This window comes from Gadus morhua, chromosome 4 (assembly GCF_902167405.1).
Source record: "Gadus morhua chromosome 4, gadMor3.0, whole genome shotgun sequence".
NCBI lineage: Eukaryota > Metazoa > Chordata > Actinopteri > Gadiformes > Gadidae > Gadus > Gadus morhua.
Genome location: NC_044051.1, coordinates 1776198 through 1797179, shown reverse-complemented (window position 1 = coordinate 1797179; position 20982 = coordinate 1776198). Strand labels below are relative to the sequence as shown.

Genomic DNA, 20982 nt, shown 5'->3' with positions numbered 1-20982 from the left:
GCCTCCAGTCTCCTCTTTTTAAACCGATTCCTAAACTCCTTCCAACTCCACATCAGGGATAGGTCGCCTCAGTCGGACTCTGGAGGCTATCCCCTTAGCGTCTTTGCTGTCCCCCTTAGAGTCTTTGCTCTTTCGGTGTGTGTCTGTGTGTGTTGTTGTGTGTGCGTGTGTGTCTGTGTGTGCGTATGCCTCTGCTTGATCTGAGGAAGATATTGCCAGAGTCATTGAAAGAGTTTTTTTGTTTTCTTTTGAGACGAGTCCCACATTGGATTGGTGATTGTAAACTCTGAGGAGGACGGCGGGAGGACTACTCTTTCAGGTGAGCAGAGGGGTTTCTGGGAAATGGGGAAAACCGACTTTGGGTTTGTTGGGTCGTCGGCATGACCCGACCTGAATGTGTGCTGGCGTTTCTGGTAGGGTGTTCATTTGTGTATTTCTTGTATACATTTATAGAAAGGTTGGAAATCAGAGAAGGAAAACGCAACTGAATCCAAATGAGTCATGTTTAAGTTTTGAGCTCTATTCTATTCCGTTCTTCATTGATTTACTTCATGAATCATTCCTTTTTCAGGATTAGGGAGGGGTAGATGAAGGGGTAAGGTCTATAAAATGTCAGTATTAAAATGGTTCATAACATCTAAAGACCTTATTTTGAATGATGCTGTGTCACTCAGCATCGTGACACAGTGAGTGATGAACTATAGGTAGGACTGCAAAGCAAGACCCCAACTATACAAACTAACCTCAAATTGTACCCTCCATGGTTAATCTTTCAGGGCATACCAAAGTCATGTGGCTTCCCACTGCACAGCAAATGAGAACTGTATTTTGGCGAATCAAAACTTCTCCAAACCGCCATCTATCTACACCCCCTCCCCTCTCTCTCTCTCTCTCTCTCTCTCTCTCTCTCTCTCTCTCTCTCTCTCTCTCTCTCTCTCTCTCTCTCTCTCTCTCTCTCTCTCTCTCTCTCTCTCTCCCCTGGCAGCTAAGAGCTAACCATAATCATGGTTAATTGAGAGCAGGGACTTCATCGCCTCTGTGAGATCCAAGTGTGACACACCACTGGATTATGTACACCTAAGCCAGTGGCATCTGATCCAGAGACAGACAGACAGACAGACAGACAGACAGACAGACAGACAGACAGACAGACAGACAGACAGACAGACAGACAGACAGAGTTGCAGACACCGGCTGACAGACATTCTGCCAGACACACAGGCAGACAGACAGGCATTTACAGACTCTGATCCTTCAGATCTCGAGTCATCGGGTGCTCCTACACACCCTGGGGTGCATGCGCTCATAAGACCCTGTTGGGGTCCAGAAGATAAACGACATGACACTAGCAGGGTATGTCTCTGAGTCCAGCGGGGATCTCCAGTAGAAGGCTGGATGATTGAGGTGGATAACGTTGGCTCAGGCTTGGGTTGCTCAGTGGAATCGCACCTTGGTTGTTTAATGTACCTCAAAGTCTTTGTATCATTATGTCATGAGTAGGAGCGTAGATTAGATTTAAAATATGTATATATCTTTATTTGTTTTTACTTATTTATGGATTTAGCATATTCTAATCAAAAAGTATCTTTTACAATTCTGCAACTGTTAGATCATTTTGTCTCATAAATTCCAAACTGCCCCCCCCCCCCCAAAAAAGGTGAGAAAGGTGACTTGTATTCCAGTAATTTTATGAACAAAAGGTTTCGAACAAAAGGTGATCTTTAACGACGTTGCCGGGTCAACCCCTGGTCACAGGGTGAAACTTGCAAAGAGAAAAAACAAAACGACCCTGAAGGTATTCAGAAAATGTGACTGCATGGAGGAATCTCATGTCTCTGAGGGATTATTCCCCGCGGTCACACAGCAGTAGTAAGCAAGCATTTCTGCGGTGCTGCTGCGGCGGTCACTGTGTGTGTGTAGTGCAATGTGGACAATATATTACCAAAGAGTAGGGGGAGGCAGGGAGAGGGAGAAAGGAGAGAAACGACAGGAGATAGCGAGAGTTTGACTTTCGACAGCCAATCGTAAAACGTGATGGCATTCGGTCAGGAAGTGAATGAATGAAATCCTTAGTTTCTCCCTCCACCCTCTTGAGGCCATGTCAGAAAAACAGCCAGAAAACACACCCTGAAGTTTCATCCAAAATACTGTATCCCCAATTCAAACATGTCACCACCGAGATATCCACGGGCCAGAGGTAAGCCAGGGGTTAAACAGAGAGAGAGAGAGAGAAAGAGAGAGAGAGGGAGAGGGAGAGGGAGGGAGAGAGAGAGAGAGAGAGAGAGAGAGAGAGAGAGAGAGAGGGAGAGGGAGAGAGAGAGAGAGAGAGAGAGAGAGAGAGAGAGAGAGAGAGAGAGAGAGAGAGAGGGGGGGGGAGAGAGAGAGGGAGAGAGAGAGAGAGAGAGAGAGAGAGAGAGAGAGAGAGAGAGAGAGAGAGAGAGAGAGAGAGAGAGAGACAGAGAGGGAGAGAGAGACAGAGAGACAGAGAGACAGAGAGACAGAGAGAGAGAGAGCAAAAGAGAGAGAGGGGGGGGGGGCCACCCCTGAGATGGATAACGGTTGGTGCGTTTAGGTTGGCGGTCCGAGCCTCCTCCAGTCTCCAGGCTAGAGCGATCCCCCCGTCCCATCCATCATCCGCCCCGCCCCACCCCGGCCCCCTTCTCCACGTCCCTCCCGCCCTCCCCGTCACTTCAACACTGATCCCTCTGCTCAACGGATCATTCCCTTAATTGGTTGATGTTTCACTGGGTCGCCGTGGCGACGCTTCGATGCGGTGTGACAAAAAAACGCAGGAAAGGGGAAAAAAAAATCCAACGACTACACATTTTTTGATTACTTTTACTTTTTTTTCTGGGGGGGTCTCCACGATCCACTGCTGTAACATTCACGCAACATCGGGGTTCAGGTCTGCTAATGCTTTTTTCGGTCGAAGTTGCCCGGCGGCTATCACTGCGTTACGTGTCGTTCATGTGAATGAACACAGAGCCCGGTCGCACTGAGATCAGAGTCTTACCGGGGAGTTACCCCCCCCCCCACCTGGGACGAGGAGACCTTACCGGGTGGCAGAATTAGCACTTTGGGCTAAGGGAGGGGGTGGAGGGGGGTAACAAACAGTGCTAGCCTTTGTGAGGGGGAATTGTTTTCAGAGGTAAGGGAGAGAAGGTGGGAGAGAGGAGGGGGAGCGAAGATGAAGTTGCGAGATTAAAGCAGACATTTGTTTTGTGTATGCTGTGCTCTGCCAAGACGCGGCAATTTTCTGTGAATCTAAAACAGCTTTCCTGGCTGCGGACCCGTGCGGCGTTTGCTGCCAGGAAAGACTGATTTTTTTACTTTTATTTTTTCTAAACTTCTCCTGCTTCTTCTTCTGCCTCGTCTTCTTTTTTACCTGTTTGCGCCCAGGTAAAGTGAGTAGCGTCCCGCACACAGTGGAATCTTTGAGAGTTTTTTTTCTCTCTGCCAAAATGAGCTTTTAAACATCCAAACTCGAGCTCGGAGGACATGGCTAGGGCGGTCTCCATGCTAATAAGAGCCACTTGCAGGGTTACCCTGTACAGGTTTACTACCCCCTCAGTTCCCCCACCTCCTCCACCTCACGCCCCAGATGTGGATGCCAACCTGCACCACCGAGAGTCAATCACCTACTCAGCGAAAGGCAGAAGAAGAATGCGTCCATTGTGTGTGTCTTTAAGTAACCTCTAAGTGGAAGGCCACTATTCTGGGACATAATAAAGGACATGCCATGAGACTCTGGAAGTCGCCATGCCAGGAGGTATGGGGAGGAGGGGGAAAAAGTGTAATTGGTTAAATTGAAAACATAGTTTGAATGTATTTGGCTCGGACGACCGGCGGTGAGTCAGAAACGCGGGGAAGACCCGATAAATATCTACATCCGCGCGCGAGCCCGAGTTATGGACGCGTATAGGATTTCCTTTCATGGCAGACTCTGTCGTCCCCCTTTCAGAAACGCTGGACGCCGTTAGGGAACTCATTTACACAACCTTGGAAGGCGCCCCGCGGCTCTCGTCCCACTTTTCTGGAGGCAGACGTCGGGTCGACCTTTGACCTTATATCTCCAGACCGCTCTTAAGGAGGAAAGCTGGCGACAAGACGCTCGAATTATGTATCGCAGGAAGAACGATTACAAGGGAAAAGAAAAGAAGGTATCGAATAAAAAGGAAATCTGTCTCTAGGAATCACATCAGGCGAACACGGCCAGAAGGGAAGTCTGATCAATACGATTAGAGCGATCTGGCTCGTCAGTAACGCTAATACCCAGCGCCGTTCGCTCTCTGAGAGCTTCCATTGGCCGAGCCACGGAGGACTCACCAGTAAGCCGATCTATTGAATAAGGTTTATTGCTGCCTTCTGGTCGATTTTCCCCTTCAAACCCGCCCCAAAACAAACCTTGTCCCAAGGTTTTTTCTCCTTCTTGACGGGTCCAGACCCAGAGAGCTAGGTCCTACCGTGTTTTCCCACTGTTAACATTTGCAGTAAGTCCGTCACGTCGTTGTGGTGCGGGCCCCGGGGCTCTGATTGACGGGCTGAAACATCAGCAATGCATTCCAGCTGCTGGGGCCCGCAACGGCTCAACACACGACGGAGAGAGAGCCCTGGATTCACAGTGTGGGGGTCACACTCTGTATCAGCTATGAAATCAGTCATGGGTTGGGGTTGGTTTTTATACCACATACTAGATCATCCAGTAGGATGATTCAATGATTCAACACATCTTGACATCAAGAAGCATGTTTTTGATATTTGACAGCGCCATCACACAACAGCCTGGCGTCGAATGACCTACTTCAAGCTGAACCGATCCCCAAAGTTTAATTTGCAATTTATTTCCGATTACAAGCCAAAAGCACCCCCTATGTTTCCCACACAGCCTAGCATTCGGGGGGCCTTCCATGCACTATGGGCGAGACCCTTGCCTGAAGGGGACGTACCTTTTCTCATTGACCGCGGTCACCGCCGGCAACAACCAGCCAACGGGTCAGGCTAAAGAGGCGGTTGAGGCGGTTACCGACGTGTCAACGCGCCCCCTCTGAAGGCGAGGGGTCCACAGGAGGCCCGTTTACAGCTGGCACTTAAAGACCTACAATGGCCCACGGTCGTCACTCGCCCTGACGTAGCGCCCGGTGCGTCACAGCGCGTCAGCGCGCGCCGGCACGCGGAGTGACGCACCGCTGCCTGCTCCAGAGCCGAGCGGAAAACCCCCCGACCGCACTCGCCAAACCCAACCCCCGGGTCGTCATAAAACACGAGGGCACCTATTAAATAATCGCTTTTGATAAAGTACGATTGTTTTTCTTCGGAAAGGTCGGCCTATTAAAAGGCGCTTTGTTTGAATCCTGGCTCTCAGAGTGCAACGGAGTCTTAGCGATGTTTCTTAAAGTGGTTCCGCACGTTTCACCCTAGCACCGCTTTGGGGTGCAAAGAATGCTTCTGCTTATCACCCAAAGGCGATTTTGTTGGGGTGTCAGCAGTCGAACTAGGAGGATGGGAATATTTAACACACACACACACACACTTAGACACGTGAACACACGCTCACAACTCCAAGGGATCCCAACCAGTCCGGGTTAGACTTCTGTTGCTTGGGCGCCACCTACCTGCCGAACTTATACGTCCCTTCTTTAGGGGAAGAATAATACGAAAAAAAACACAACAGCCTCTCTCACGTAGTCCTCTTACTGCTAAAGAGGAGCCAGCAACAGTTCTTAACACGCACACGTAAGCACATAGACACACCCCCCCCCCCCCCCCCACACACACACACACACACACACACAAACACACACACACACACACACACACACACACACACACATAGGAGGGAGCTTCTCACAAAGCAGGAGGGGGGGGGCAGAGGCATCGAAAGGGCCCTGCCCCTTACGATAAGCCCTCCTTCTCTTGCACACACACACAGTACACACACACTCTCTCTCTCTCTCTCTCTATCTCACACACAAACACACACACACACACACACACACACACACACACATGGACTTGTGCACACACGTGTGCCTACACACACATGGTGCATACACACACACACACACACACTCTCTCTCTCTCTCTGTCTCACACACAGACAGACACTCATACATAATGCACACACACACAGACACACGCACACACACAAAGTCAGACAGCATGCAGCAAACTTTCCCATCAGCGGCAGTGGTTGATCTTCGCGGGCCGCTCCCACTCAACTGGTTGCTGTAGCAGCCCTGGTGTGTGCGTGTGTGTGAGGGTGTGTGTGAGTGTGTGTGTGTGTGTGTGAGTTTGTGTGTGTGTGTGTGTGACGGAGGAGGTCAGCCTCCCAGCTACTCAGAGAACTTCCAAAGAACCTTCGTCTCCTCCTCCTCCTCTTCAGAACAGGACAAGAAGCCGCCGAACGCACACCTGGTCTGGGAGACGAGGACCACTGCTGTGCCGCACACTTCGGAACCCAGCCTCGACTCCACCTGACTTTTTTTACGTTTGACTTTTTGTTCTTTATTCGTTCGTTTTTCGCTTCATTCTTCTCAGGATCGTTGGCTGTTTGGGGTTGTTTTTGTGGTTTTTAAGTTCACTTTGGGACATTACTGCAGGAGGCGAAGAGAGATGAAGTTCAGCTGAATGGACTGAAGACAAGTCAAGAACAAGAAAGAACAACTTTTGGATATTTTATTATTCTTCCCCGTGCCCGTGTTATTTCTTAAGAGCAAGGACACTAATAACATTGTATAGAAGAAAAAACAGTTCTACAGTCTTCATACTTTTTTTTGTGTCTTGTCATTTGCATGACAGACACATCTGCCTGGGAAAGTAAGTTCATGGCTGTTTTCTTCTATGGCCTGTTTGGTTTTCTTTTGACTTTTGTTGTGGCAAATTGGGCTCCATGGAATTTGTGTATTCCCCCGAAACATGTTGGATTGGTTTGAGTTCAATTAAGGCTGTGGTTGCTCCGTCTATGTTGGCATGACTGCGTCTGTCTGCTGGGTAATAGCATGAAGCTGGGTATGCTAATCATTTCGACTGAAGCTCAAACAAACACTTACACAGTGTAGTAGGGAGATACCGGCCAGAAATAACAGGAGCCTGTTTGGGTTAGCTTTTTTTTTTTTTCTTTCAAAAAGAAAAGAGAGAAGTTAAAATGTTCTTTTCTTTCAAACACTTTTTCACCACCACCACCACCACCGTGTAGGTTGACACACACAAGGCTCTCAGACGCCGACGTCGAGAGTGCGGATGGTCGGTCCGTCTGAGTCACCGTCGCTGACCTGTCTGACCTTTCCCCCCCCCCCCCCCCCCCCCCCCCCCTCCTCTTGCTACAGAAAGCGGGTCCCAAGATGTTCTGCTCCAGGAGAGCTCTACAACAATGGTGCTTCTCGCTGTTCCTGCTCTGTTCTCCAGTGCCTCACTACGGCCGACCCATTGACGCCCTGAGCAACAGAATGTAAGTCCCCCTGAAAAGACGCTGGGTTGTGTTTGTTTACCTGTCTGTTGTGTGACTAACGACGTCCCCGCTTGTGGAAATCACACATGACTCAAATAATATACAACATTGTGGGGACTCCCACGGTCCCCATAAAGCATGCTTTTTCAATCAACACAGTTCACACACTCTAAAGACAGGAGTGTGGGTGGGGAATCCTGATGAATAACAAACAAATGAAATAAATAAAGTACTGTGTTTATGAAAAACAAGATTGGGATACGTTTTCGGGGGGTTCAGAAGTTGGCTCCGTTCATGTACACACACGAGTCCCCTCGCTCGGTGGGCGAGCGAGCGTCTTGCCTCTAATAGCACGGAAAATGTGTTCATTTGTGGGACGTGCCGGCAGCTGTTTTGATAGCCTTCGCCCACCTGTGTGTTTACCTAGGGGAGTGTGTGTGTGTGTGTGTGTGTGTGTGTGTGTGTGTGTGTGTGTGTGTGTGTGTGTGTGTGTGTGTGTGTGTGTGTGTGTGGAAAGTGTGATAAAGAGAAGGGGGGGAACACTGTAACCTCTTTCACCTCCCCTCCCCTTGACTCTCCCATCGCTTGCTCCTTCGCCGACAGGCTGGTGCCCCCTACCCCTCCCCCCCCCCCCTCCCCACCCACCCCTTCACACCCTCCCACTGGAGACGAGATGTTTCCTTCCCCCCCCTCACCCTCAGCCCCCCATCATCGACTCGCTCCCGAGCGGACCAGGGGTGGGGGGGAAGGGGGGGGGGGGGGGGGAGTAGAGGAACACACACAGAAAAGTCTTTGTTTGATGCCCTCTTCTTCCACCTCGGTAATAGCGGAGGAGTTTCGATTTTTTCTTCTGTGCTCGACTAGTGTGGGCTTCTTCTACCTGCTCTTGTTTGTCTGGTGTGTGTGTGTGGAGGGTTGAGGGGGGGGGGGGGGGGTAAGGCCTATTGCTGATGTATGGCTAGGCTCTGGACCAAACACAACCAATAGTCCAAGCTCCAGTATATTATGCCGAGCAGAGTCAACCTTCTTTCATCTCCTGAGGGTGCAAAACACGCATCATGAGATTTGATATTCTCCACCCCCTTCACCTGCCCAAACACACACACAAAGACACACACACAGGCACACACGCACACAGAGACACACACCTACACAGATATACAGATACACAGATAAAGACAAACACACACACTTTTGCGTTGCCACCCGTCAATCTTTTTAGTATTTCTATTATTTTTAGTTTCTGTTTTTCGTTGTCTTTCTTCTCCTACGTCTGAGCTGCCTTCTGAGTACGCTGGGCGAATCAGGTTTTAATAAAGCCAGGGGTTGGTGGGGGGTTGGTGGGGGGTTGGTGGTGGGGTGGGTGTGGTTGGGAGGGAGACGGGTGAAGTCGATACCGGGCCAACGCGAGACATTAACCTTGAAGCTCTCTGTGATTCCTCCCCTCCCTTCTCCTTCTTCTCCTCCCCGTTCCTTCTGTTAATATCACATTCCGGGAGCGCTTCCATCCCCCTAGACGCTCTCTGCTACATTTTTTTCGACCCACTAAATGATGCTTAAGAACGCTTTTACATCTGAAAGGCATTAGGTCAAAGCCAGTGTAAACCTGGTTAGTGAGAGAGAGGGAGGGAGGGAGGCAGGGAGAGAGAGAGAGAGAGAGGGAGACGGAGGGGGGGAGAGAGAGAGAGGGAGACGGAGGGGGAGAGAGAGAGAGGGGGAGGGAGAGAGAGATGGAGGGAGAGAGGGAGGGAGGGGGAGATGGAGGGGGAGAGAGAAGGAAATAGAGGGTGAGAGAGGGAAAGATGAAGAGAGAGGGAGGGAGGGGGGTGAGAGAGAGAGAGAGAGAGAGAGAGAGAGAGAGAGAGAGAGACAGAGACAGAGAGAGAGAGAGAGAGAGAGAGAGAGAGAGAGAGAGAGAGAGAGAGAGAGAGACAGAGAGAGAGGGAGAGAGAGAGAGAGAGAGAGAGAGAGAGAGAGAGAGAGAGAGAGAGAGAGAGAGAGAGCGAGAGAGAGCGAGGGAGAGAGAGAGGGAGAGAGAGAGAGAGAGAGAAAGAGAGAGAGAGAGAGAGAGAGAGAGAGAGAGGGGGAGAGAGAGAGAGAGAGAGAGAGAGAGAGAGAGAGAGAGGGGGACAGAGAGAGAGGGGAGGAGAGGGGGGGGGTACTTAAAGTTATTAAACCATGCCTTGGCCCATGTCACCCCCGGTAAGGTGTGTTTATTCGAAGACGACTCGGGGTGGCCCATTAGCCAGTGGGGGGGGTCTGGGGTGTGGGGGGGTCTAGGGTGTGGGGGGGGTCTGGGGTGGGGGGGGGGTGAGGGGCTGGGGGGGGGGGGGGGGGGCAGCGTGTTGGGGCTGTTATGCTTGTGTCAGGGGAAACGCGTTGTGTGATGTTCTCTTAATGGGATTGCGAAGCCCAGAGCATATGCCACCCGAGGAGAAAGAAAAACAGTTGTGTGTGAGTGTGTCTGTGTAAGTGTGTGTGTATTAATTCTTGTGTGTGTGTGTGTGTGTGTGTGTGTGTGTGTTAATGTGTGTGAGTGTGTGAGGTCGCGGTGTAAGTGTGTGTGTTAATGTGTGTGTGTGTGTGTGTGTGTGTCTGTCTGTGTATTAGTGTGTGTGTGTGTGTGCGTGCGTGCGTGCGCGCGTGCGTGCGTGCGTGCGTGAATGTGTGTGACTAACCAGCAGCAGTCGAAGAAGAAGAAGAAGAAGAAGAAGAAGGGTTTACAGTGCTCTTCACCAACTCGCTCGGTAATGACGGAAAACTTGAGACCAGAGCGCGCCACCTGATCCCTCCGCCCGGCTCCGGTCGAGTCACTCGCTCCGAGCGTCGATATCAGTATCATAACGGCAGAAGCTAAGCCCCGTATATTAATAAGCAAACGAGTCACACGCGCGCATTAACACACAAAGACTCCAGTGTGTTGCATTGCCGTGCTGAGAAACTCCAACGATAGCGTATCAAAGCCAAGTATGTCCTTCCTGTCCTCCAACCACACATCAAAGACCCCCCCCCCCCCCCCCCCCCCCCCCAAAGGCACGGGCATGCCATGGAGAAATTTGAGCAATCAATATATTCTGGCGACGGGCCACCGAGCCGTAGGGAGCGAGAGGCTGATGTTTGGTTTGACTGCGGGCCAATCGCTCTGAGCCAGAGCTTCAATCAGCTGGCAGACGAGGGGGAGAAGATAGAATCCCACCCAGCTGTAGAGGACCAGGGTGTCGGTTGGGGGCCGCGGGCTCGACCCATGAGCAACAACGTGGGTCTCTCCGGGTGATAGTCGTTGCCTGTGTGTGTTTCTCGACGTGGCCGAGGTTTTCCAGAAGGGAAGCGTTCTGATGAAGAAAGAGTGAATCTACGGCGCTCTGTCCTGCCTGTGTTCCTGATGATTCTGATGTGTCCTCCCTGGGGCTTATGGGAAATATGCGAATGCATTGCAAGAAACTACCCTCTAACTTATGACTGTGGACAATTGTATTTTGGAGGAACTCATTATGGAATGGTGGATTGTGTAACCTTGTGTAACCTTGTTTGGGCTGAAAAAACCTGAGCCTGGAGTTTGTGTTCAGTTCACGGCTCATTGTATTCGTGCTGACAGTTTATTTCACTGCGATGGCTTGACAAAAATCATCCAATACCCCGAAATCCCCGCCAGAAGATTTCACCACACCGCCCCTCGAGATCAAAGCGCACTAAGATCGGTTTGTTTGTGTGCGAGCGTTTGTTTGGTTAGCCCGTCCTGCCCCACATTAGCTAGCTAGCTAGCTCATCACGCGCACACACAAGGCCTTCGTCGAGGCTCTGCTCGGTTTATGTGTTCAAGACACCTGAGATAGCGCTGCAGTCCGGCGCTAATGCCATCGAGCCCAGCGCTATCTCCGCCGTTCCCACGCAGCGGTGCTACCAACCGACCTGCACACATTGTTCTTTTCCCTCCCTTTCGCTCGCTCTCGGCCTCTCTCTCTCTCGTGTTTTCGTTAGAATTTGGGCCGGGGTAATGGGACACCGGGGCAAAGCAAAGAGTGAGGCATGAGAAGCACTGTTGGCGTTCTGTCACACACACACACACACAGCACCTGAAAAGATAACAGGTCACAGGTGAATCCTGGCAGGCGCAGTCAAATCGAGGTGTAGTCAAATCGAGGACTAGTCAAATCAAGGAGTAGTGGTCCTCTCTGTTGAGGTCCTGACACAGACGGCAGTACTCCAGGGGTCTTCCCTGAAGTCCTCCTTTGTAAACATCACAGGGCTGACGGGGGAAGACGAGATGGTGGTGGAGCGGGGGGCGTAATGTATGGCGGCGTTCGTTTGTTTTTGTTTTAGGAAGAGGAAAAGAAAGTCAAATAGAAAAAGTGAAGAGTAAGTGGCAGGCGCTACCAAAGTCGTCTTCGTTCGCTGTGGGAACACACAAGTACTTGGCGGCGGGCGCAAAAAAAATATCAAAAACTTAACACCTACAGTAACTCTCTCGCCGCGAGGAATGAGCGGGCGTTAGTGGATTTTAATGAAAACTGACAGCCCTTAGGATATAAGGGCCGCTCCCCCCCACTGTAGTCTACTACACAAACGCCCCAGTGATAGTCAGTCATAGTTAATGGACTATCGTTTTGGGGGATGGGGGGGGGGGTTGATGGGGATGGGGTAGGCCATTTTTCCGAAAAGAGAGGGAAAACTCATCTGAACCCCTTTGGCAAGGTAGGCTCTCGTGTATCACTTTAACAAGCCTGGAAAAGGCTTCAGTCCCCTGGCTCTATTAATCATGTTATGATGATAGCCCATGAGTTCATTGCATGGATCCAGGAGCCGAAATTTTTTTTAAAATAAGGCAGAGAGAGAGAAAAAACGGGACTAGTGCACAATGAGAGCAGTGTTGTCAACGACAACCGGGAGTGACAGGGTAGTAGGGAAGACGAGAGGACTGCGGGCGGTCGCCAGGATACTATTACTGTAATCGTCGAAACAGGAAGACATCGCCATGTGTCGGATGTCATAACAACAACAAAAGGAAGACATAAAGCCTGCATTGATTTTGTGCTTCAACTCAATTGCGACGCCCGCTTTGCCCTAGGTAGCGTGTGGGGAGCGTGTGAAACGGCGCACTCCTTTGCTTGTTTTACACTGACCTCTACTGGCCAGTTAACAGAACTGCGTCTGTGCGTTCAACAATTGAACAGTTGCAAAAACGGCGGTTCAATCAAACGCCTTGAAAAGTGATTGTAGCAGAAAAATCGGACACATGAATTCTTCCCTCTAAACGCCCTAACATTTAGACCCCCCCTTTCTGTGTTTTCTCTCACAGGAAGCGCTCAGTGACTCACGCTCAGCTCATGCACGACAAAGGGCGCACGCTACAGGACTTCAAGCGGCGCATGTGGCTGCAGGAGCTTCTGCACGAGGTGCACACGGCCGCCATCCGCGATCTGCCTTCGCGACCCGCCCTGACGTCCGGCGGCAGCAGCAGCAGCATTAGCGGCGGCGTTGGTGGTGCTGCAGCTGGCGGCGGCGGCGTTGTGGGCGTAGGCAGCGCCGTGTCCGTCGGCGTGGGCGTGGGCGTGGGCGGAGTCGGAGGCGGAGGAGGAGTCGGGGTGGCGCTGCCGGGCCCGGCCTCCACCATCAACCTGAGCACCACCGGGAGCACGCTGCACTCCAAGCCCCCCGGCGGCACCAAGAACCTCCCCGTCAGCTTCCGGCTGGAGGAGGAGGAGGAGCTGGGCGGGGGCACCCACCTGCCCCAGGAGACCAACAAGTCGCAGGCGTACAAAGACCGCGGCGCCACGGGCAAGAAGAAGAAGAAGGGCCGGTCGGGGAAGAGGCGCGAGGGCGAGAAGAGGAAGAGGCGGGCGCGCTCGCTGCGGTGGCTGGGCCGGGACGACGCCGGGAGCGGATACCACCTGGGGTGGAGGCCTGTGTGGGGTCTACCGAGGGCGCGCCACTAGGGCCGCACCCTCCCCCCCCCCCCCCCCCACCCCCAACCCCCACCACCCCCAACCCCCCCCCCCTCCCACCCAGAGATAACACTGTCAGCTTCTGACAAAGGTGAGACCCCTGGTGCGGCCGTGACAGCTTCGGCGCGCGCACATGCGCGCGCACATGCACACGCATTCACGTACACACACACACATGCACGAACACACATGCAGGTACACATGCACGCATACATGCACTCACACATGCACGTACACACTCATGCAGCCACACATGCATGCACACATGCACGCACACATGCATGTACACACAACGGCTCACACACGCACACACACACACACAAACTCCCACCATTCCCACACAAAGTCTCTCAAAGACACGCACACACACACACTCTGTAAACTAGCAACTCGCTTAGACACATAAACAGATTCAAGGCACACACTCACACACATTTCCCATTGCCTGCTGGCTCTTGTTTCCATTCAGATAAATTCAGGGCGTTTGATGTTGAGCCGGGGCCTGTGTGTGTAGAGAGGTGTCTCTCTTTGATGTGATTACCAACACCTGTGCAAATGGCCCACATCTGACTCAGCGACTAGCTCATAAAATGTTCGGGATATTGTGTCAACCCACATCAAACGAAGGCACACACATGCGTACACACGCAAACAGAGACACACTGACAATTTTTAAGCGAACTCTTAAGCCTGAATAAATGTGGGAAGTTCTCCCTTAGCTTTGACTTTGAGACTATCTCACTGGAGTGTTAATTTGCGTCATATTTCTGCTGAACACAAGAAAGTGAATAAAATAATAAACTAACTGAACTCTTTTCTCTCTTCTTTCCTTCCAGAATCGTGCAGATCGTTAACGTGGACCCCTATAAACTCATGTTACAGTCTTCTGTAATTGTGATTGTTTAGGAAAGTAATAGGAACATATTTATTGTCTGTATATATTCTAAATACAGCCGGATAGTGACAATGATGACAATATATTAAATAAAAATATGATTAAACATTATTTGATGATCTGTGAGACAACAGATTTGAATCTTTGTGAATCCTTGCATTTTTTTCTTTTTGTTTTGACTATACCAGTTTAAAATGATTTGCGGTAATTTATTTTCGTCTGAATTGTGTATTTATTTTGTAAATTGTATCAAGGTGCTGCTGACCTTCTATATTTTTGTACCATAATGCACTTTAGATATATAAATATAAAAAAATATAAACCAGTATGTTTTGTTAAGTGGCTTTTCTTTTTGTGGTCAATTTTGAAATGAAGAATTAACAACGGTCGATGTGTGTTATCGATTAAGGTTTGCGATTTCATTCGTTGGTGTCTTTTGTGTTTTGGTCTATTGGCTTTGTGTTCTTGTTCCTGTCGCTGCTGTTTAGAGAAACTGTAGGTACCATTTACCTTCGATGCGGACCAAGCCCCTCTCACTGAGGTCAAATGTCGTTTGTTTTTATTTCCTTGGAAACCCTTGTTTTCGGTCGTGTTTCGTGTGCTTCGACTCGCCAACGTTCACTCTGTACATAAACTGAACACATAACTGCTTGATGTTGTTGTTGTTTGGCCCCTGCACTGAGACAACACTCTATATTGAACCAATTAAAACATTTTGCCAGTACTCTGCCCGGGTTGTGTGTGTATGTGTGAGTGTCTCCATGCGTCCAACGATAAAGATATACTCATTTGAATAAACTGCACCTATTCCCATCCAGAAACCAAAAGTACCCCTGCATCCAAAACCACCTCATGGGTGTGGGTTCCATGCTGTGTACGTGTGTAGCATGTCCACTCACACACACACATTATTACTAGATCTAGCTGTCCCATGGCGGTTTGGGTGCATATGATTAATGGGTAGATAAGGGTTGAGGATCTTGCTCAAGCATGACCACAGTAAGATATACAGACATTGGGGTTTTGAACGCACAACCTTTTGGCTGGGATTTAAATACCCTTAAAAACTATTTATTTTCTAATGTAAATGCAGGAGAACAAAGGGAGCAATAAACAGCTAGCGGATGTCTAAGGTTTGATGCCTGGCACAAGAGCACTTCAGCAGCATTACATTTTGTGGGAAGCAACCAACGCATTCTTGTCCATCACCCATACAGAATAGACTGTTTGTCCAATACGGTCTTATTAAATACTGTTCTTAAAATAACTTGGATTCAGAACAAGATGCAGCATTCCCTGTGTTCAGACATGTGTTTGTTTCATAAACAGGTGAAAACAGATACAGCTTCTCTCTCATTGAGAATCTGAAGCTCTGTGGAAATAAGCTACACCCCCACATCCAGGTCTCAAATATATTTTTATAATATTTGAAATATTGTTCATTCAACTACTTTAGCTCAAATCAAAGTGAGGGAATTAATAGTGCTTCATTGAATCATGCGTGTGGTCGTTATCCCCAACATGCACCCATCAGCCTACCCCTCAATGTAATGTTCAACTGCACCAGTAGGTGTCAGTATAGAGTACAGGAACCACACACCAGTGGCCTATTGGTAATCCAAACATCCTCAAAGGTTATTGAACCGAAAATGTAAAGATCAGGCTAGACGCATTTCGATGCAGTATTGATTAGTTATTAGGTTTTCCATCTCCTTAAATCACATTATTAATAGCAGTACTCCATTTAGCCATTGTTGGAGTGCTCGTAAAAGGTCCCATAGCATGCTACTTTATGGATGCTTATAGGTGTTAATGTGCCCTTAATACAGTATATGAAGATGTTGAAGAAATTCAGCCTTGGTGCAGAATTACAGCCACTACGAGCCAGTCGCACAATGAGCTTTCCACAAACGTTCCGTTTTTTAGAAACGGAACTATATCTAAATAATATCATATTATACATAGATATCTATTTCATATCATATATACTATCACGGCCAGAAGCTGTGTGCGCCTCCAGACGATAATACGAATCTCAAATGACTGCGTCGGGTCCCCCGCTGGAGCCCCACTGCCCGCTGCCGAGGCACCACTGCCTTGGCAGCGGGCTGCGCCGAGGCACCACCCCTCTGCGGTGGCGGTGATGGTGCCCCGTGGGGGTGGTGCCGCATACAACATCAGCAGCAGCACCCACCATCTGCAGGAGAGTGAAAATAATCAGACCTTGAATAGCCTGTAGGTCAATGAGTTTCCCCACACGTGGCCAAATTGCTGCCAAGTTGGGGAAAGGGTGGACGGAAGCTTACATTATGAAAAAATACCTTATTTCTACTAGCTACACACACAGACACACAGTACTCCAACACCTAGCTAACACCGTCAGGTTCAGCAGGTTGAACCCGTCGTTAATCAAGCTTATTGATCCTAGTAATCCTACATCAATAACTAACTAAATAAAAGTTGTCAGAGATTCACTACTTAACTTCTGGTGCAGTGATACCTTAAAAGCTGGCGAAATCGAGCTGACTAACTAGCAGGCAAGTCAGCTCGCCAACCCTAACCCTAACCCTATAAAGAACCCTAACCCTATAATAAAGATCAGTATATGCATCATAAAGGCCCTCTGATATAATAAAGAGAGTTGACAATTCAAAAGAGGTAGCAATTTAATCAATTTACCCCCGGAGATACCTTCACAGATGTTATATCTATCACTCTGACCATGGCCACTCGAGGGGGCGTGGTCATGAAGCCGGCGCGGTCTGCATGTCGCCGACTACTGCGTTGTGTTCCGGTGCACTGAAGACAGGACGCTGACGTTCTTTTATGGCGCTTTATTCTGTAACATTTCAATGAGAACAAAGATTCAGGACCCTGTCTTCATGGATTGAACAAGCCTCTCTCAATCCAGTGGAACGCAAACTGAGAAAGGAACACAGAAATCCAGCATATAGCCAGCACTATCCAATAGAGGGCGCAGTTACACAACAAATAAATCTCCCAATACCTAAAAACTACTAACTACATGGAACAATACAAGATTTTGGTGAAATAAAACTCACATAACCACAAAATATAAAATGAAAGGATACACAAATATTCGTCATTCATCACTCGAGGGGGCGTGGTCACTAAACTGAACACTAAGAATGTAACGTCTATTGACAATGAATAGCACGTAGAACACACAATCATAAATACACGCACAACAGCATGTGCGCGTTATATAGGAAGTGCGTGACACAGGTGAACTATTTACAGTTGTTATCAATTGCTTGAACACTATAGACACATGCTTAGACCAAAGTAACAACTTGAAGTTTTTGTTACTATTCCTTAAACACATGTCGCAATTCCTTAAACAAAATCCGCTGCTTTGCACTTTAGTTGCTATTCTGCAACACACTTGATCCTTTCTGCAACACACTTGCTCCTGCACACTACACACTATTTCAAACATAAGACACTTAGTTCAAAAATGACATCTCAGTATATTATTGGGAAAACACATCTATTCAAAATACTAAACACATTGGTTAATTGAAAATACTTAAATACACACCTCAAAACACTTTCTTACAAAACTGAACACCAACAGCCAGCTACAAAAAAGGCCAAAGGGCAATTGTGCACGTCCCGGGGCAGCGCGGGGGAAATATATCATTGTGTGCCGCCATAAACCTTCGAGGGTAACTGCACCATCATGCAAAAATAGGTCCCTATACCCAATATATCATCAAACTTCTAGATGCACTTCATGATGCAGCTGAATAGGACAGATCAGAGCAGCTCAGGTTTGATGTTGTCTGGGATAATGTTCATTTGCATCGGGCTGTTTTGGTCCGGATCTGGTACACCAACCATAAAAATGTTGAAGTCGTATACTCGCCATTTCTACACCCTATAGAAAAAAAATGTCGGCTTGAGGATGTAGTGTATATGGCCGCCAAGCACATGCCCAGCATGCGTCTTCTGCAGGCAGTGGAACAGGCCTACGGAGACATTGAGGTAAGGTCAATCCATGGATGGATTCGGCACACAATTCGAGGACCCATAAGCCACGCACAATTGCCGTGTTGTTCTGTGTTTATGTACAGTACAGTTGTGTATTTTTGGTAAATGTTTGTTATATTTTAGATTAAACTGAATTTATTGAACTTTAAAGTAGGCTACTGTATTGCAATGTACAGTATTCAGCATTAGATTTTTTGTTTTTTGTGAAAACGTGCCCTCTGTGGAACTGAATATACCGTTTTTTTTCAATTGCTTGAACACTATAGACACATGCTTAGACCAAAGCAACACAACTTGAAGTTTTTGTTTCTATACCTTAAACACATGTTACCATTCCTTAAACAAAAGCGCTGCTTTGCACTTTAGTTGCAATTGTGCAACACACTTGCTCCTTTCTGCAACACACTTGCTCCTGCACACTACACACTATTTCATACATAAGACACTTAATTCAAAAATAACGTCTCATTGTACCATTGGGAAAACACATCTATTCAAAATCCTAAACACATTGGTTAATTGAGAATACTTAATTAAGAGTATTTGCAGTACTGTACCATATCACATGTACTGTATTGCAGGGTGGCTAATGCTCCTTTTTGAACAAAAGTTGTAGTTTTGTGATTACCTACATTGAGATGTTTCAGTACTTTCTATGGTATATACAGTAAAGTACATTAAATACAGTACTATAAAAAAGAAGCAAACCAATACAGTAACATTTCGTGGTTGCTTTTTTCTATAGAATGACTAGAAGACCTTCTGGGGGCGGACGCCAACGCCTGTTCACCCAACAGCAGGAACTCTCCATTGTGGACCTGGTCCGAGCAAACAATGCAATCCGTCTCAACCAGCTACAGCAAGAAATACTTGCAGATAGAGAAGTATTCAATAACATAGAGCGAGTGAGCATTTCCACTCTCAGACGCATCTTGGTAAAGCACCAAATTACCATGAAGCAATTGTACAGGGTCCCATTTGAGAGGAACAGTGTCAGGGTCAAAGGACTTCGACGTGAATATGTACAGGTAAGTGTACAGTCCTTTACATTTACAATACAGTATTGGTGTCATCCAGTTACAGCTGAATATGTGCCATTGTATTAGTACCACATAGATACATTCAGAGAGGTACCAGGTACCTGTTCGATGGGGTGCGGGTTCTGCGTGTGTAGTACTGTAGTTGAGTGTTTTGAGTAATGCCATCTAAACTATGTATTGCATGTATTTTGTTTTGTTACAGAGCATCTTGGAGATGGATGGAGCTGCACAGCCTCATGAATTTATTTACATTGTTGAGGCTGGATTCAACCTCAGCAAAACAAGACGACGGGGTCGTAACATAATTGGCCAAAGGGCAATTGTGCAAGTCCCGGGGCAGCGTGGGGGAAATATCTCATTGTGTGCTGCCATAAGCCTTCAAGGGCTACAGCACCATCAAGCAAAACGAGGTCCCTTCAATACCGAACATCTAATAACATTTCTGGATGCACTTCACGATGCAGCTGTACAGGACATACCAGAGCAGCCCAGGTTTGTTGTTGTCTGGGATAATGTTAGTTTCTATCGGGCTGCTCTGGTCCGCAACTGGTTCACCAACCATCCTCAATTTGAAGTCCTATACTTGCCCCCTTACACACCATTTCTAAACCCCATAGAATAATTATTTTCGGCTTGGAGATGGTGCGTATATGAACGCCAACCACATGCTCGCATGCCTCTTCTGCAGGCAATGGAACAGGCCTGCGGAGACATCGACTTAGGGTCAATGCTTGGATGGATTCGGCACACAAGGCAATATTCTCCCCGATGCTTAGCGGAAGAAAATATTGCTTGTGATGTTGATGATATCCTATGGCCAGACCCCAACAGACGGCAGGATCCATAAGCCCACCCATGCACAATTGCCATGTTTTTCTGTGTTCACAGTACAATAGGGTTTATTTATTTATTTATTTTTGCTCAAACTGTATTTACTGCACTGTAATGTACAGTACTGCAATGTACAGTATTTAGTATTTATTTTGGTTGTGGTGAAAACGTGCCCTCTGTGGAACTGAATAAAAACAGTGAACATGAAAGACTGCAGTGTTTTATATAAAGTAAACCAGTGTGTTGCTGCTGATCTGAAAGTGTATTCATATGATGCAAGTGTGTTTCATTTTGACATCAGAGTGACATTTTTGCAAAGAATTGTTAGGTTTCGATAGCCGAGTTTCAATTTGACATAGATGTGAATGGTTTATTTCCCAGTGTTGTGTCTTATTTGCTTGTGTGTTGAGTTTTGACACAATGAGCCAAATTTTGCAAAACGTGTTCAAGCAATTGAAAAAAACAGTAAACTGAATTTATTGAACTTTAAGGTAGGCTACTGTATTGTAATGTACAGTATTCAGTGTTCGATTTTGTTTTTTTTGTGAAAACGTGCCCTCTGTGGAACTGAATAAAAACAGTGAATATGGAAGACTGCAGTGTTTTATATAAAGTAGACTAGTGTGTTGCTGCTGATCTGAAAGTGTATTCATATGATACAAATGTGTATCGTTTTGTCATCAGAATGACATTTTGACAAAGGATTGTAAGGTTTCGATAGAAGAGTTTCAATTTGACATAGAGGTATATTTCTCAGTGTTGTGTCTTATTTGCTTGTGTGTTGAGTTTTGACACAGTGAGCCAAATTTGCAA

At 47.9% G+C, this 20982-nt stretch overlaps 1 protein-coding gene and 1 long non-coding RNA gene across 3 annotated transcripts; both read left to right on the top strand.

The window, feature by feature from the left end:
* Nucleotides 1–32: 32 nt before the first annotated feature.
* Nucleotides 33–13393, top strand: pthlha (parathyroid hormone-like hormone a). 2 transcript variants are annotated; one of them, XM_030353219.1, is made up of 3 exons: nucleotides 33–319; nucleotides 7326–7447; nucleotides 12744–13393. In XM_030353219.1, exons 2-3 carry the CDS (start codon nucleotides 7341–7343, stop codon nucleotides 13378–13380), a joined length of 744 nt encoding a protein of 247 aa, XP_030209079.1. In that variant the 5' UTR covers nucleotides 33–319; nucleotides 7326–7340; the 3' UTR covers nucleotides 13381–13393. The 2 variants fall into 2 exon arrangements, with proteins under 2 accessions (XP_030209079.1, XP_030209078.1); XM_030353218.1 differs by lacking the exon at nucleotides 33–319 and adding an exon at nucleotides 6089–6816.
* A 12-nt stretch (nucleotides 13394–13405) lies between these two features.
* Nucleotides 13406–15008, top strand: LOC115541520 (uncharacterized). The gene is made up of 2 exons (XR_003976374.1): nucleotides 13406–13480; nucleotides 14226–15008. It is a non-coding gene; the product is annotated as an uncharacterized LOC115541520 (long non-coding RNA).
* Nucleotides 15009–20982: the final 5974 nt, after the last annotated feature.